A 15695-nucleotide genomic window follows, 5' to 3' on the forward strand; every position below is an offset into this window, starting at 1 on the left:
ACACACACACACACACACACACACACACACACACACACACACACACTTTAAATGAAAGCCTCATATGAAGACACTTTTGCAAGTGAGGATGAGAAAGTCCAAAAAGTTTAATTTTTCATTTAATTTTATTTTTTATTTTTTTGGATGTGAAGAAGGGCAGAACTTTGATTTCATAGTTTCTTACAAACAGCCATGAAAACATTTTAAAAGGCTTTGTAAGATCTCATTTAGCCTAATTAAGGCCATGGAGTGCTTTGCAGCTAAGATACTTTAAATGTTATTTCAACAGTCAATTGACATTTGCCACTAAAGATTAGGAGTGTAGATGCTATCTAAGCCACTTTTGCCTTGTCATCAAATGGCACAGTTGAAAACCCTCCTTTGACATCACACATTTTAGGATATTTATGCCATAAGAAAGGACATTGGCTAGTGGGAGGTATTTTCTTCTTAATAACCATAAACATTCCCACATTTGGTAGGATAAAAACAAGAGCACAGACGCTTTCAAGCAAGGCAAGGGCAGACTGATGATCATTACGATGCAAAGTGTGATACTGATTATTACTGCACATCTCACCTCAGAGAGCAGGGCTATTTGAGGAAAAACCCATTTACCTGAGAAGGCAAGGGGCAGTCATGCGTAAAAACGCTTCACTCGAGCAGCTTAATTTGATGCCATCTGTGAAAATGGCATTGAGTGACATTTTCAGGTGTATCTTTAAATTTATTTCATAAAATAAACCAACAGACTGAGACTCATTATTAAATATTCAGAAAACTTTTGTAGGCTTAGTGTTCCTAATTATAGATTATGTACGTTTTGTCATAAGTAGCAATTTTTAACTCATAACTTTGAAGTACCAAAATCCCTTAAGTCTTTTTAAAAAAAAAAATTCAGTAAAATCAAACAAAAAGTCAAGTTTATGAGTATTACCATTATACTGTATATTTTGATTTATTTACATTTTAAGGTATTTTTTTAAGTTATTGATAATACATGGCTTGAGTTCCTCTGCAGGTTGCGTATAAAGACACTGGAACTAGTATACCTGCTTTGTGCATTGTTACAGATCCCCATCCGAGATTCCTCTGACTTGTTTTTCTCCAGTTTGTGTGTAACTGGCAGTAAACGGGGTCACAAGCTTTTGTCAGTATCATTTTTTAGGTCTGAAGCTAAAATGATTGGGAACCACAGATTTTATAAGAACAATCAATAGAACAATCTCTAAGTGTAAAATAATACATTTAAACCAAAAACACTGTAAAGTTTAAATTGATCATCATGTGATAGATATTTAATATATTAAGTCATGTTGACATGATCAAAAATAACACTGATTCTAAAGAATATAGAACAATACTTGTTTATGTTTTTTTTAATCATAGGATGGCTGTTTATAAATGATAAGCTGATTTCCATTTGCTAAAACCTGCTGTTTTAGTGAGACACTGATATTTCACCTGCTGTGGGGAGTGTGGAGAAAGATGTCTTTGGAGTAGCCCTGGTCTGCTGAATTATTGCCTCCAATCATGTGCATCTCTCTTTCATTCTTTAAGTTTTTATATTGAACAACATACCAAAACTTGTGCCAAAAAAAGAGTTCATTGTTCTTAAATGGCTTCTTTGGTTATCAGTTCTCATAGTGATGCATGAAGGGAACTAAACTCAGCACAAAAAGTAAGGACATTTGTGTATGGTAAATTATTTCTTTGTTGTAACAATGCTTCTTGGCAATAAATCTTATACTGGGCACCTGATTGGCAGCACCATGGGGTACCAGAAGCTCAGAGCAATCAGCAATAGCAACAGCAAAATAAGTTGTTTGTCAGAGAAGATTTGGAAAATTTATCATGTGTGCAACCCACCTATTCAGCTCTACTGCTCATCTCACAAATGCATGTTCCTTACAAATGTGGCTTCATTTTAAAGGTGTAGGGTAGACTGAGTACAGTTGAGACAGTTTTTGCTTTTCCCATTTCCTCAAAAAAGTTAGACACTAAAAACATACTGAAAAGAAAACATTTTTTACATAATATATATTTTATATGTTAACTACAATATAACCAAGAAATAATAGCTCTAAGTTGTTTATATTTTTCATAATTAATAAAAAACAAAGAGTTATTTTTTGTCTCAACTGTACTCATATAAAAAACTTAAGGGTACAGTTGAGACACCATTCAAAATGCTGGAAAGCTAACAAGTCAATCATTGCCAATGTAATAAACCGCATATAAAAAATAATTATCAGCATTATATACTTAAATAATGCATTTCTTTTATTTACATTGACTCTAGCATAGGTTAAAATGCAAAAAAACAGCAAAACAAATTAAATATTTAAAAGATAACATTATAATTTGTTGATTATTAATATACTTTTATAGTATATTGGTATTACTAAATATTCTACAGTTCATATGAATGGTTTGCATTCAGATAATAGCTTATTTAAGGTCTATTAAATTCAAATGAATGAATGAACATACTTAAACTATTGCTGCTAAACACCATGCAAATCAACGATGGATACAGTTGAGACAGTTTGTCTCAACTGTATCCCAGTGACCATGTTTCACATTTCACTGGATTATGTAATGATCGTTAATACCATGATGTCATGAAGTGTGTTGTCTTTTAGGGGACAAACTAATGTTTGCATATATTCAAGTTACATTTAGATGTCATTTAAGGGTAATAAGATATTCACTGCAGAAGGGACACGGTAAAGTCAAAATCTAGCCTGCCAAAAGAATAATAATTTTGTAGATAACTTTGTAGTGGCGCTTTTCATGGTGTTCAAATTTTCCACTATCAAAGAGGACACTAATACACATGTGCACAGCAAAAATCACAACTAAGGCTTGCTGCGAACAGAAGATATTGATGGTGTCTCAACCATACACGTCTCAAATATACTCGGTCTACCCTATTAGCTGGCTTTCCATCGGTACTGCCAAGAAGCACTGTTACAACAAAGAAAAAAATTATCAAACATAAATTTTCTCATTATTTGTGCAACGTATAATTACTGCCACTTACAGCTGTTGCCCAATATTTGATAGTAGCTGTTTGATGCTATCAAGTAGAAGCAAAATCCTTGAACCAAAAATCTTTTTCCCCAAAAAAATGAGGTACTGTAGTTCTGATGAAGAAAGACCCCCTAACAGGCTTTTACAAAGTTGTGACTAATAAAGTATTTTTGAAAAGTGTACCCTTGTCATTTTGCTTCCCTAACCCTCTCACAACTTGATATATGGCAGCTGATGGTTTATGCTGTGCTTCAGACATTAATATGCCAGATCCAGATCCTTCTGTAATCGAAAAGTTGTCAGCAAACGCTTGTTTCGAAAGGGAGAGTGGGTGGCTTGAAGAAGTCAGGAAAGCAAAAAAAGAAGAAATGAATATTTGAAAAGAAATAGAGCAATTGTATGAAATCCTTTGCAAAATTACCAAAATGACAGAAGGGTTTGTCAAAGAAAAGAGGAAACATGAGACTGAAATCAGCTGAATCATAAACAAATGAACAATTTACTGTCTGTAAATGTGTTCAAGACACACAGTTCTCAGAATAGACCAACACTAGTATAAACATCTGTCTTGGTTAAAGATGTATTTGAGTACTATTTTAGTATCAAACGTGTTTTTGACGTGTGTTTAAAAGATGCTCGAGAGGAACCTTTCTTAACACAAGCAGCAGAATGGTGCTGAATGCAACTTACAAAGCGGCGGTGATGATGAATGAAGACTAGGCGGAGCTCTGCTGCTGCTGTATTAGAAATCATCGCTAGATAGAAAGAAGGAAAGAGAATGAAGATGCAGTGTGGAGAAATGTAGAGAGGGAGTCGGAAAGTATAGGGGTGAAATGGAAGTGAGGGAGCGAGGTAGAGATGAAAGGGATTCGAGGCAAAGAGAATGAGTCAGGAGCGACAATTAAACCAAATGGGCTGAAGCTTTTGCACCCCCACCCTCCCGCTTCCCAGTTGCACACAAGTGTACATACAGACGCATGCACACACACACACACGCACACACACATACTCGCACAGCCTGCCTGAGGGAGCTATGGCGCATGCACGATCTCAGGCAGAAGGAGATCAATCGTATTCCGGGACTTGTGTGTGTCAGCGATGTGTTAGCGACATGCTGGTGGCTGCGATCACCATGCTTGTGAAGGTGCAATGTTAGCAGGCGTGAGGGGGGTGGGGGGCTGTCTGTGTTTGTGCCCGTGTGCACAGCTAGAATGCACATAGAGGGCTTGTGGTGTGTGAGTGTGAGAGAGTCGTCAAAACGGAGGGCAGCCACGGAGCGCAGCAGCAGAGTGTGTGTGAGCCTATGTGTGAGGGGTGTAGGAGAGAGGAGAGGCAGACGCCGCGGGACTCCTGGGAGAGGGAGCGGGAAGTGGGGAGCAGACCTAACCTCTCCTCCCCGTCAGGAGAACCAGGACCAAAGGACAAGGCGAGATCTGTAGCCCAGCCTTGAGCATCTGGAGCGGAGGGTGTTCTGGGAATTTCTGTTTGTCTCTAGAAAGGACTTGTGCTGGTGCCCAAACTCAGGATGTGTTTGACTAAGGGGGGCTACGAGTCGGACCTGATGAATCCACAGAGGAAAGGAACCCGGACTGGTTCTTCTACAAAAGTATATTTCTTCTTCTACCTCGAATAGGATGCAAGAGTGGGGCCAGATAAAAGGAGAAGGTAAAAGACAGCAAGGATATTGTCTTTGCTGTTGAAGGAAGAACTGGTCGAGGAAAAGAGTGGCTGGGAGGAGTTCATTATCCTCTCATGACTTTCCAGTGGATCACTGATTGTTGACTGACAGGTGCTCTAGCTTGTCAATGAATCCGTCCTTGGCCACCATAACAACCAGGGGGTGTCACCAGGTCGCTGTCCCACTGACTACCATGTCGGTGACAACAGGCTTCAGCTACCAGCTCCCTGGAATCACCACAGTAACATATGTGTTTGTTTACAGCCCTGGCTCAGTGCAGCGGGACCCAAGCCCACCTCATCACACCCCTCCAGCACTGATAGGCCCCCGTGGGCCCAAACGGAAACTCTACAGTGCTGTCCCAGGACGTACCTTCATCGTGGTCAAGCCCTACACCCCGCAGGGGGAGGGAGAAATCCAGCTGAACCGTGGAGAACGTGTCAAAGGTATGTTTGCTGCCATTTACGATGCTGCTTCATTCTTTATTTGATTTGTTTACCTCATTCAATTCAGCGTTGAAATTATCCATACTGCCCATTGCTACTGTTGACATCATGCATGTTGTAGCTTTTGAGCTAATGTCCATCATCAGTGCTCGTATTTAGGATCTCCTGGACACTTTATTACAGCTTGTGGTTGTTGCAGAATTTAAAAATGTAATTTTTTTTTCTCATGTCTCAGCTACAGACCACTCCAACACTTCACTTTGCTGTTGGCTGCTAAGTAACTGTATTCAAACCTAAATGTTGTGTAACTGACGTTTGAGGTCGACGTTATGAATTCTCATTTCACTGATGGTTTAAATGTGCTGTTTTCAGCCGTTTGCATTGGCTTTGCTTTCATGTGTTTGTGTGTGCTTTTGTCTCCATCCATGCTACACTCCAGACTTTGACAGTAATGACGTAGAAGGTAAACTCCAAAATACTCTCCTCAACCTGAATCCTTCCCACACCTCAGTGTGTTATCCCTGTACATACAGTGAAGCAGTTTTTAGATTTGGTTCTGTTTGAATCCACTCGAGGTGTGCACACTCTCACTCCAAAGCACTGATCACTGCAAGGAGAGACCTTGTAAATTCAAACAGGTCCTGTGTGCTTTTGGTTGTTGGCATGCATACATATAATGTGTGTGTGTTTATTTATTTTTGGCTTGCTTAGAGTGCTTCTTCACCGAATACTCAACTTGTTTTCTCCCTGCACTTACCTCTTATCACCTGTCCACAGACACCCAGTTCCACATTGACCCCACACCCTACATTCTGCCACTTCACATGCATCACCAAGGATCAAATCCACATTAGCTTAATGGAAACAGTTCCCTCCTGTCCTTAGAAAGGCCTGAGAGAAAGTGGCTGCACTCATGCTGAGACCTCTTATGTTCTTTTCAGCAACACAGAGGGACAGGAAGTACAGCTTAAGGGCCTGTTTGGAATTTCAATTTGGACTTTGTGCAAAATATAACTAATGATTTACTTTTCTGTTGCACGTCGCGTCTTCCTGCTTTTCTAATCCTTATCGAGAGATCTCCTATTGTTGGTTTTATTGTTGCATTTTGTCTGGTTCAGGTAAGAAATGTTGTCATTTGCTGAATAGTTGCAAAAACCAAATAACAACCAATCAAACTGTTCAGTTCAGAGTATTTTTTTGCTGAAGAAAACCAGATTATATGGTCTTGTCTAAATCAGTGATGCTTCCTGATGTTGACACAATTGTTCTTCCCAGCAGCCCCACATTCTCCCAACTATTGAATGTATTACTGTCAAGCGGCTTTTCGGTCAGTGCAACTGACCCTGAACCCATGCCACTAACATGAGCACTCTGTATTTTTGCAGTTTTCTTATGTTGACACATTTAGGAAACAGTGTTATGACTGCCAGCATCACTATCCAGCCAAGTAAACCATCTGCCCTTGTTATGCCACACTGACCACCATAACCATTACTATTGCATTCATCACACCGCTGTAGTTTGGGGATATAAATTGGGAAATGCATCACGTCAACTGGTTGTTGAGCAGTTTAAGGCCGTAAGAGTTCATGCTTTATGTAAAAGTCTTGCTATGAAATAAATAAATAAACTTTTTTTAAATGATCCCAGAAACAATTTGTTGGAGAAAACACTTACATAAAGACTAGATAATCAAGATCTTGATGCATTAAATCTGCTATACATTTATTCTGGTAGGACTCTTCATTATTAGCGATTGAGCAACTTTCTCTTAAAAATTGTTGTCTTGAATAAATGTTTTCTTAGCAGAAATTGATTAGAAAAGATAAGCAGGGTTATTCTATTGACCTTTCATTAGTCATACTGAAATGGCAAGTTGGTTAAGATGTCAGTAAAATATAACATGTCTAAAGACTTTAGTTGTTCTAGAGAACCCCAGGTCTAGACTAGTTTATATTGTGTGCAGCACCCCCAACCCCCTTAACACAGAGCCGCTTAAAAACTCATCTGCCTCTTTTTTTTTCTTGATGTGTGTACACCCCTGTTTATCACCAGCTACACCAGAGGAGCCTCTCTACAATGAGATCAGACTGGGTAAATCTGACTACATGATGTCTGTCTGTGGGTGTCTCATATTTGGATTAGCATCAATATTTACATAAGTATTCAAATAAGACAAAGAGTAATATTTAGTATGTTTCTCTATATTTCTACGCTTTCCTTTTCCAAGTAAATGTCTGTCAAATTGTTTAGTCAAAATACTACAGATTTACAGTAAAGTAAGTAACCATATGGTCAAGTAAGATCTGCAAATCAACTGTTATTCCCATTTAATTGTGTAAAAAAGCTGTGTTAAAGTGGTGTCCAAATTCTCAGAAAAAACAAGTGTGTGCATCTTAATGGACGTGAAATCAGTGACCTTATGTCAACAAGAAATTTACAATATTTATTTTAGTTTTGACTGCATGAGCGATTTAACAAATATAAATGCTGAAACCCTTTTTATATGCTTAATTTAATTAGCCTCTTAATAACATCTTGAAAGCTATTAGACTTCTTAATTTGGTTTTATCATAAAACTCAGCGTCTTTCTTTGAAAATTTTCTGCAAAGTAAAACAGAAGTTTAGAAATTTATTTAGGTAGTTTGAATCAAATTTATAAAAGATGAAGAAAAGAAATATTTTAGTAAAAATGATTAAATAGGTAGGCTGGTGATTTTGAGGTGATTTTTTTTTAAATAGGTCTCATATAAGCTGTGATATTAGGCATAGGTGAAAATAGAGATTTTTGTCCATGCTAGGCTAATGGCTAGCCAAACAAGGACCCATTCTTCAAAAACATTTCTCAGGTTTATAAAACAAGATGTGGAAGAACACTACATTTCCTAAATGTAAATCTAAATACTATAGCATTACACTTTTATTTAGTTTGCAGCTTGTTTTCTCAACCAAAAGATGTCTGTGTTACCACACAAATATGTCTACTGAGCAGGTTGTGAATGGACTTTCAGCACTATTGGCATAAACACTGTCTCGGCTTCCTGATTTTATTTTATTTTGTTGGTATTCCTACAACAGTTGTTAAAAGAAAGTTGTAGTACATTTTCAGTGAAATGTGTGTGTATAATATATGCTATATTTTTTTCAACATAATTAATTAAAAAATTAAAGATTTTATTAAAGAATAATGTTTTGTATTTATATTCACTGACTGCAACAGATGGCTGTCTGGACTCAGATGGTAAACACAGTAGATCATTGTAGCAACTATTTCCATCACATTTTCCCTTTAGGTTAAACCCAGAGTTGGCCCTATTCATTCAGAATCCTGTAACGTCACTAAACAGATATTCATTATTTTCCAGTAGCTTTGAAATAGCATCCATTTGTTTTTGTTCACTGCAAGTTAAAAAATAATCCCGCATGTACTGTTGTGGACTAACTTTCAGCATTTATGATTTTGTTTTTTCTGTCTGGCTGTTGAGAATTTAATTCAGCTGACTGAAAGGTTTCTCTCTAATTTATCTAGTTTATTGTTTGAATATACTAGTTGTTTTGACAGTGGGCAATTACAACTCAGATTCTAAGAAATGTGTTGTCTTCCTTAGATTGTCCATAGAACTAACCAGTTAGATGTAGCGGCAGTAGCAGATAGTGTTATAGTGTTAAAAACAATCTGATTGTGCACAAATTGTTTGTTAGCATTCTGGTAATAATTGTTCAGAATTGTAAAGTTGTGCTTAAGTTGCATTTTAACATTTCTATATTGATTCATCTAAATACTGTACTTTATAGCTGACACTACATGCACTGAAGAGTCTGAAGATTACACCAGTTGTGATGATGAATATGAAGGTAAACTTGTTTTTTATTAGTTTATTTTGGTGGTCAGGAAATTGTTGGAAAAAAGTCAATAAAGTGTAGTTTTAAAGTCTGAAATTAATGATTTATCCAACAAGTCTTGTGTTTCTAAAAATGCTCTCAGCCCTGATCATCAGTTTGTTGGTGTGAAATCAGTGTCTCATTCAGGTTTCCAAGCAGTCAGCCAGAGAAAGAGAGCTGCTGGTCCTTTAGCACTTGTTGACTGTCAGTGCACCACAAAACACATCCACTTAGTGTTTTGGTTCAGGCTTAACTGTTTGTCAGTATTAACAGGTCAAAGAATCTGATGCTTTAAAGATAATCATCTCGGTGTCTGCTGTTTTGTACATGTGTACATGTTTGTGTTTGGACATGCGATGAGCCTTTGTGTGTTTGATGAGCCTTTTGGTAGACTCTAAGCCCCCAAGGTTCAGCCCCACATCCTCCTGCATCCTTTTTATGTGTCCCTTACTTTACTCATCCTGGTGTTTGTTTCTCCTCCTTGTCTTCACCGATACGATCTGACCTCATCGTCCGTTTAGACATCTTTTGAAAGGCTCCTTATTGTCACCATGGTAACGGAAGATAACCAGGTCAAGCCCTTAGTACATGTTAGTGCACTCAGACACACATACACACACACAGAAAACAATTACCTGTACTCGCACAAATTTGCTACAACTAATAATTGCAGGCGCTAATTCGAAGTACAGATAAACACAAAACACGTTTAAAGCCAATTTGCGTGTCAACACGCTGCCGCCCCTGTGTCTCATACAAAAGGCAATAACTGCAAGTTTAGAGCATTCTTCACCTCAACAAGGTGACACATTTGAGAGCACGCTTCCGTAACAGTGCATTAGATCCAACTCGAGCACACACACACACAAGCGTGCACACAACTAGCACATATACCCTCTCAAAACGCCATTATAAATCTTGCAGACAGCCATGAAAATGAAACCAGTGCAAGTAATGTTGAGATTAGACATTCACAAACATGATTAATGGGGTTTGGCCGCACCCTGTGCTTGCAGAATATTAACACTGCTGTGGGCAATGGAGGATACCTGGACCAGTTACATGGACAGAAATACCTAAGTAAACACTCATACTGGGTTTTAATAGGCGGCTCCAGGTCTTCCTTCACACGGGTTCCAAAAGCATCTTTTACTGATTTTTGTGCTCTCTGGGAACACTCACAGCAACTCAGACGTTCTCTGAACACAGCTATAAACCCCATCCTCTTCCCTTGTGTCAGAATTTTACATTTTTTGTATAATTTTGTGTATAAATGTTGGACAAGATCAGTAGTCAGTAACTGATGCAAATGAAATCCCTCACACAGTGCATTACATTTTTTTATCCCACAAATTGCTATTGTTACCAGTAAGAAAAAGCACACACATCTGTTGGTTACCAAGCAACAGGTGCTGAGTGTATTTTACAGGTTTGACGTGTCATCTGGGCAAATTGTGTGTTTAGTGAGTTTTAGAGAATTGTTCTACATTCTAGAAAACATTTTTGCATTTGCTACATTTGTTTCTAGATTTTTTTTATTGGCTTTTTTGCATGCAACTGTTAATCAGTTTTAGTGAAAGACTTTATTTTTACAGTAATTGTTGAATTTGAACGACACATAATTCTTGGTTTTCCGATTGGAGTTTGTGGGAAATTATTTGTACTTTATCGCTCTCTGACTGTGTTACTGTGTGTTCTTGTTATGCAAAGCAATAAGATTTTCCCGTTTTTGTTTTCTTCATGCTTCATTGTGCACTTTGTGTTTGTCAATGTGGTTTTATTGTGAAACGTACTTTAAGTAATTACCTTCTAAAAAATACAATAAACTGGACCTTGCAAGTAACAATCAGCTGTCCAGTTATTTGACACATAAACAGAGGAAATGTCTCTTTTTTTTACCTTTTTCTGTTCACATTTTCATTTTCTATCTGTTTTTGTAAATGTTTTTTTATTCCTTATATAAAATATTTATTAAATTTTAACACAAATTGCAGATGCTTATGTTTGTGTATATAATGTTTGATTTGGGGGTTTAATAATTTTGCAGTTAACATTTAGTATCAGAACTTGCTTACTTGCATTTTTATCAAACTGATGTCAGAGAAAACATCGACAGTGCATGGGAAAATGTCATTTTATCAATATTTTATTCATACAACTTGCATAAAGTATTCTCTTAGATTTCTGTTATCCCTTTTTTTACTTAGGCTCAAAGAGCGAACATCATCACACCACATTGCATTTAATTTCACCCACCTTTTCAAGAAAAACAATTAACCAAAACTTTAAATGATCAAAAGTGTTTAAAAGGATTTGCTGTCAGATACTGCACAGAAAAAAAAGGTCACCTCCACGGAGCAGAAACCACTCGCCAGCTCACGTCAGCTCTGCTGGAATTATTAAACAAGAGGAGTTACATGAGACATGAAATCACTCTACACCCCCGGCTACAGGATGAGTCAGCAGCACTTTCTCCCAGTATTCCTGGAAAACAGAAATTTAAAATGCATAAACAGAGAAAATAACAGTTGTTTTCTTATGTTAGACCAGAAAATTTCCCATAAGTGACAGTGCTACATGAAGACACACTGGCCTTTTCTTTTGTCTTGAGGCTGATGCATATATTGGGTTCTAATTGTAAAAATCTTTTTTTAAATTCATCCTTCTTCGCACAAATTATGCAGTTATTTTCAGGCTTTGTCTCCAAAGCAGCAGACCATAGTTTTCCTTTAAATAAAGTTCTATGAATTTTATCTTGTATGTTCTAATAAAAGTAAATATATTGTATTATAAATAAAATATCACATTTTAAAAATATATTGATAATTATCTTAGTTCTTTCACTGAAATCTAGAAGAGAGCTGAGCAACAGTTTCTCTAGAGCACATGTGTCAAACTCAAGGCCCGCGGGCCAAATGTGGCCCTCCGCAATATTTTATGTGGCCCCCAAGAGCATCAAAGATGTATTAATGGCTTTAAAATAAACATATGATGCTTTAAAGCCAGCATTGACCATAAACTATACCTCCCATAATACATGATTATTTTACCTGCCAAATTACGACATCCCATCACTAGGTGGAGCTGCACAGAGTTCAAAAATAGCCTGCAGTTGGCCATGTAAAATTTACATTTAGCTGTTTTCTTGCTAGCTACATCTGCTACAGCCTATTTGTACTGTGAAGTGGGAACTTCCCACTTACAAGTCATACATTTAAAGTGGAATGCTCCTCCAGTGGGAATTCCCTGTTAGAAAGTGGGAGATTTCAGAATTTAAGATGGCTGCTACTCACCAAAACTCATCAGTGAGTAAAACTCTTATACTTTCATTTATAATATTTCTGTATTATTTATTTCACATTTAGTCAGTCATACAGTGTTGATAGAAGGATGTGTTAAAACGTTGTTTCTATGCAGGAAACACCACGTAGAGCTCAGTTATTGTTTGTTAGAGCTCAGCCGTAGCAATGAGATGAGGAACATGACGTTTCTTTTTTAGATGAAGGTAAACATGAAACATCAAAGTAAATTACAACTGGCCCTTCGAGGGCCACCATAATGCTCATGTGGCCCTTGGTGAAAATGAGTTTGACAACCCTGCTCTAGAGCAATGGGTCCCAGCCAAGTTTCCTTAAAGTCCCCATTTCTTACTTTCAGATCCCACGCTGCACCCCACCTCTCCCAAATACACGTTCAACCTTTATATATTTATCAAAAAATACAACAAAATAAAGTAAATAGCAGCAAACTTTTATTTGGAAAAGAAAAAAAAAGAACTGTGTTAATCAGAGTTTTCAAATGAACTTGTTTTCAATACATTTAAATTTTCACAATCTCTGAACAGACAAGGTTATGGGTCCCCCCCCCCCCCCCCCCATAGTTCCCCTGTTCTAGGGGGCCAGATCAGTGTATTCAACCTGTATTTATTACACAACACAAAGAAAGGCTTGCTCTGTTTCTGATTACATGTGCCTATGTGTTGTTTATTTGTAGATTCTTAAATGCTTTATGTCAGAAGATCCTTTTAGGGTTTCTAGTTTTTGCTTTAGAACAGCATCTTTCGAGACTACCATGAAGTTTTATAAGAATACAAAGAAAAGTTCTGTTGAAAGGGGATGCAGTTTGTGCACAATCATTTCCAGGAGCATTTTAAACAGTCTGTAAAGTCATTTCTCTCATTAGTCATTCATAATATTCCAAGCTGTTTGTGCGTTATTGATACCGGACAGGGTCACAGGCTTTAGGCAAGGACATCGCTGTCCAATCAGAGTAGCAGCAGGACGCAAAGTCCTGCCCACGCACCTACCTGCTCCATGCTGACCACACCACCTGTCCTGCAATTACACACTCACTCTTTTTTTAACAGCTTGTTTGTTTTCCAAACATCCCCATATGGTGCAACGCGGCCGACAGGATTATCCCACACTTAGCCTTTCAGTGGAATTAAAAGCAGTTGCTCGCCGCACATACATCTAACTTACTGAGATGTTACCTCACACAAAATGCTAATTGGAAGCACAGCAGAAACAGCAGTTGCAGAGTTAATCAGCGTATGAATAAACATGAACAGGAACCCTTGTTGCATAAACAGGAGCGATTGACTGATGCAGATACATATTCAACAGAACCGCTGATTTGCTTTTTACTAACAATCGCTCTATCATGTACAATGTGACACACACTGTTTGCCCTGGGACAACTAGTTGGTTTGCAACAGGCGGTGTGTGCTTACAGTCGTCTTTTCAGTGATGGGTGTAAAAATGTGCACAGAAGGGTCATGTCCTTATGAAACACTGTCAGTAAGGTTAGCTTTTAGCAAATTTGATAACAACTTTTGTCCTGACCTCTTCTGGTTCAACATGATATATTCGGTTTTCTCCATGTTTAAATTCGTCAAACAAGAATTAAGTGTGTTTTTAATGGCAGCATATATCACAAACTAATAAGTTTATAAGGAGAAATGTTTGCTTTTTACATTATTTAAAACAATGCAGTTTGTCTGGGCCAAATGAAAAGTTAAAGTTGAATCAAATATTTAAGAGCCACTTATAAGAAATTGGATTGTGAATAAATTAATTTGATCATTTGTACCCTGGATATGAATTTAACCAAACTGCTTTATTTTACAATGTTAAGATTACTTTAATAGTACAGTATATTACTAGTGGTGCTAAAAAAAACAACTAAAAAGCTCGTTTTAATTTGTTGTATAATATCATTTTCAACTTGTACCTGAAAATACAGTCTTGTTGTATTGCTAAAATTATACATTAAAAGGAGGATAATATGCAAAATTGACTTTTTTTTTAGCTTTATATCTTCGTTCCCTCAACAAAAGCATACCCAAATTACTGCTTTGACTCATTCACGCATGTTTGAGAAATCCTTGAACCTCCTTTGGTAGCCACAGAGAGCTGTCTAAACACTTGCACATACAAAGCTCCACCCATTTACCCAAAGCTCCTCCCTGAAGAAGCTCGGCTGGGGACTGAGCTCCGCTCTGGAGCTCAATCTGCAGCTGAACTCCGGCCCCACAGAGCACCTTTTACCTGAAGCATTGTTGTGAAGACGTGCTGAAGTGGGATTGTTGAAAATAGTAGGAGGGTCTTAAAGAGACAGAGGCCAATTTCAAGGTGGTTAGATAGACTTTGATGCAAAGTCAAATCTATTTTGGATTTATACAATTTTTTCATAAGAACTGAAGATAATGTAGTTAAGCCTGAAACATACTCGCTTCAACGCCGACGAGTCGACGCGCGGTCATGTGGTTGTTCGGTAGTCGTTTTCGCACAGACCTTTCATAGTCACTGAGACACCCCGCGCCGAGCTCCTGGGAAACCTCCCTCCCGCTGAACCGTACGTCACTGCATGGAATTTCTCCCCGCAACAGCCGACAATGCTGAAAAAAAAAAGACTCGTCACTCACCCGACGTATTTATCCACATCTGTCCTGGTTTAGCTCCACAGTTTTTATCAGTCAGATTCCTCCGTGCACAACGTCTGTTTTATCTCCATTCATGAGTTTTTCACGGTATGACTATCTTTATAAAACTCTACTTCCTGGTGTCGGCTCTGGGAGCGAGTCGGGGTTTTCTTCTCTCTTTTTTTTACCGAGTGCAGCAGCGCATTCAGCACAAACAAACAAGCCATAAGTTTTTCACAGTTTACTATCTTATAAAACTCTGCTTCTAGTCTGGGAGTGAGTCCCCCCCCCGGCACGCACAAACATGCCCACAAACTTCAGACCATTCACACATTACCGTCGGCACGGGAGGGGGGGTCAAAAGTTCTGCTGGTGGGTTGTGCCAAAAGGGGCTGTCGACACGACGCTGAGAAGCCTGGTAACATAATTTTCGTCATTAAACTGCGACAACCCGTGCCAACGTCGGCAGTTCGCAGGGAGTACGTTTTCAGCTTTACTTGATTGTGGTATAGAATTGAAATGGAAAAGAAGTAACCAACTCACAATCTCAGTCATCGATGAGCGTTATTATCATGGAATAATGTGTTGTGCGTGCTGCAGCTTTAGCACTGGCCATCTCATTACAGCATGTTCATTTATTACAGCATAAACAGCATCATTAGTCTGAAACCCTGACCGGTCAGTCAAACGTTTAGATGTGTTAATGGCTCAACAACAAACAGTCTATTTC

The 15695-nt window shown here is 38.1% G+C and overlaps 1 protein-coding gene across 11 annotated transcripts in view; it reads left to right on the forward strand.

Annotated features, from left to right (window-relative positions):
- Positions 1 to 15695, forward strand: part of shank3a (SH3 and multiple ankyrin repeat domains 3a) — a 152598-nt gene that overhangs the window by 76248 nt on the left and 60655 nt on the right. For 9 of the 11 annotated variants that reach the window (XR_001310539.1, XM_014012312.1, XM_014012314.1 and 6 more), the window contains 5 exons: positions 4979 to 5160; positions 5600 to 5623; positions 7216 to 7254; positions 8381 to 8401; positions 8956 to 9015. Coding sequence is in view for 10 of the 11 variants with exons in the window: in XM_014012312.1 (XP_013867766.1) it covers positions 4979 to 5160; positions 5600 to 5623; positions 7216 to 7254; positions 8381 to 8401; positions 8956 to 9015 (326 nt within the window). In the remaining variant the exon portion in view is untranslated. The remainder of the gene's footprint in view (positions 1 to 4978; positions 5161 to 5599; positions 5624 to 7215; positions 7255 to 8380; positions 8402 to 8955; positions 9016 to 15695) is intronic. The other 2 variants (XM_014012315.1, XM_014012316.1) reach the window with 2 other exon arrangements.

The sequence above is a fragment of the Austrofundulus limnaeus genome, unplaced genomic scaffold (assembly GCF_001266775.1).
Source record: "Austrofundulus limnaeus strain Quisiro unplaced genomic scaffold, Austrofundulus_limnaeus-1.0 Scaffold90, whole genome shotgun sequence".
Taxonomy (NCBI): domain Eukaryota; kingdom Metazoa; phylum Chordata; class Actinopteri; order Cyprinodontiformes; family Rivulidae; genus Austrofundulus; species Austrofundulus limnaeus.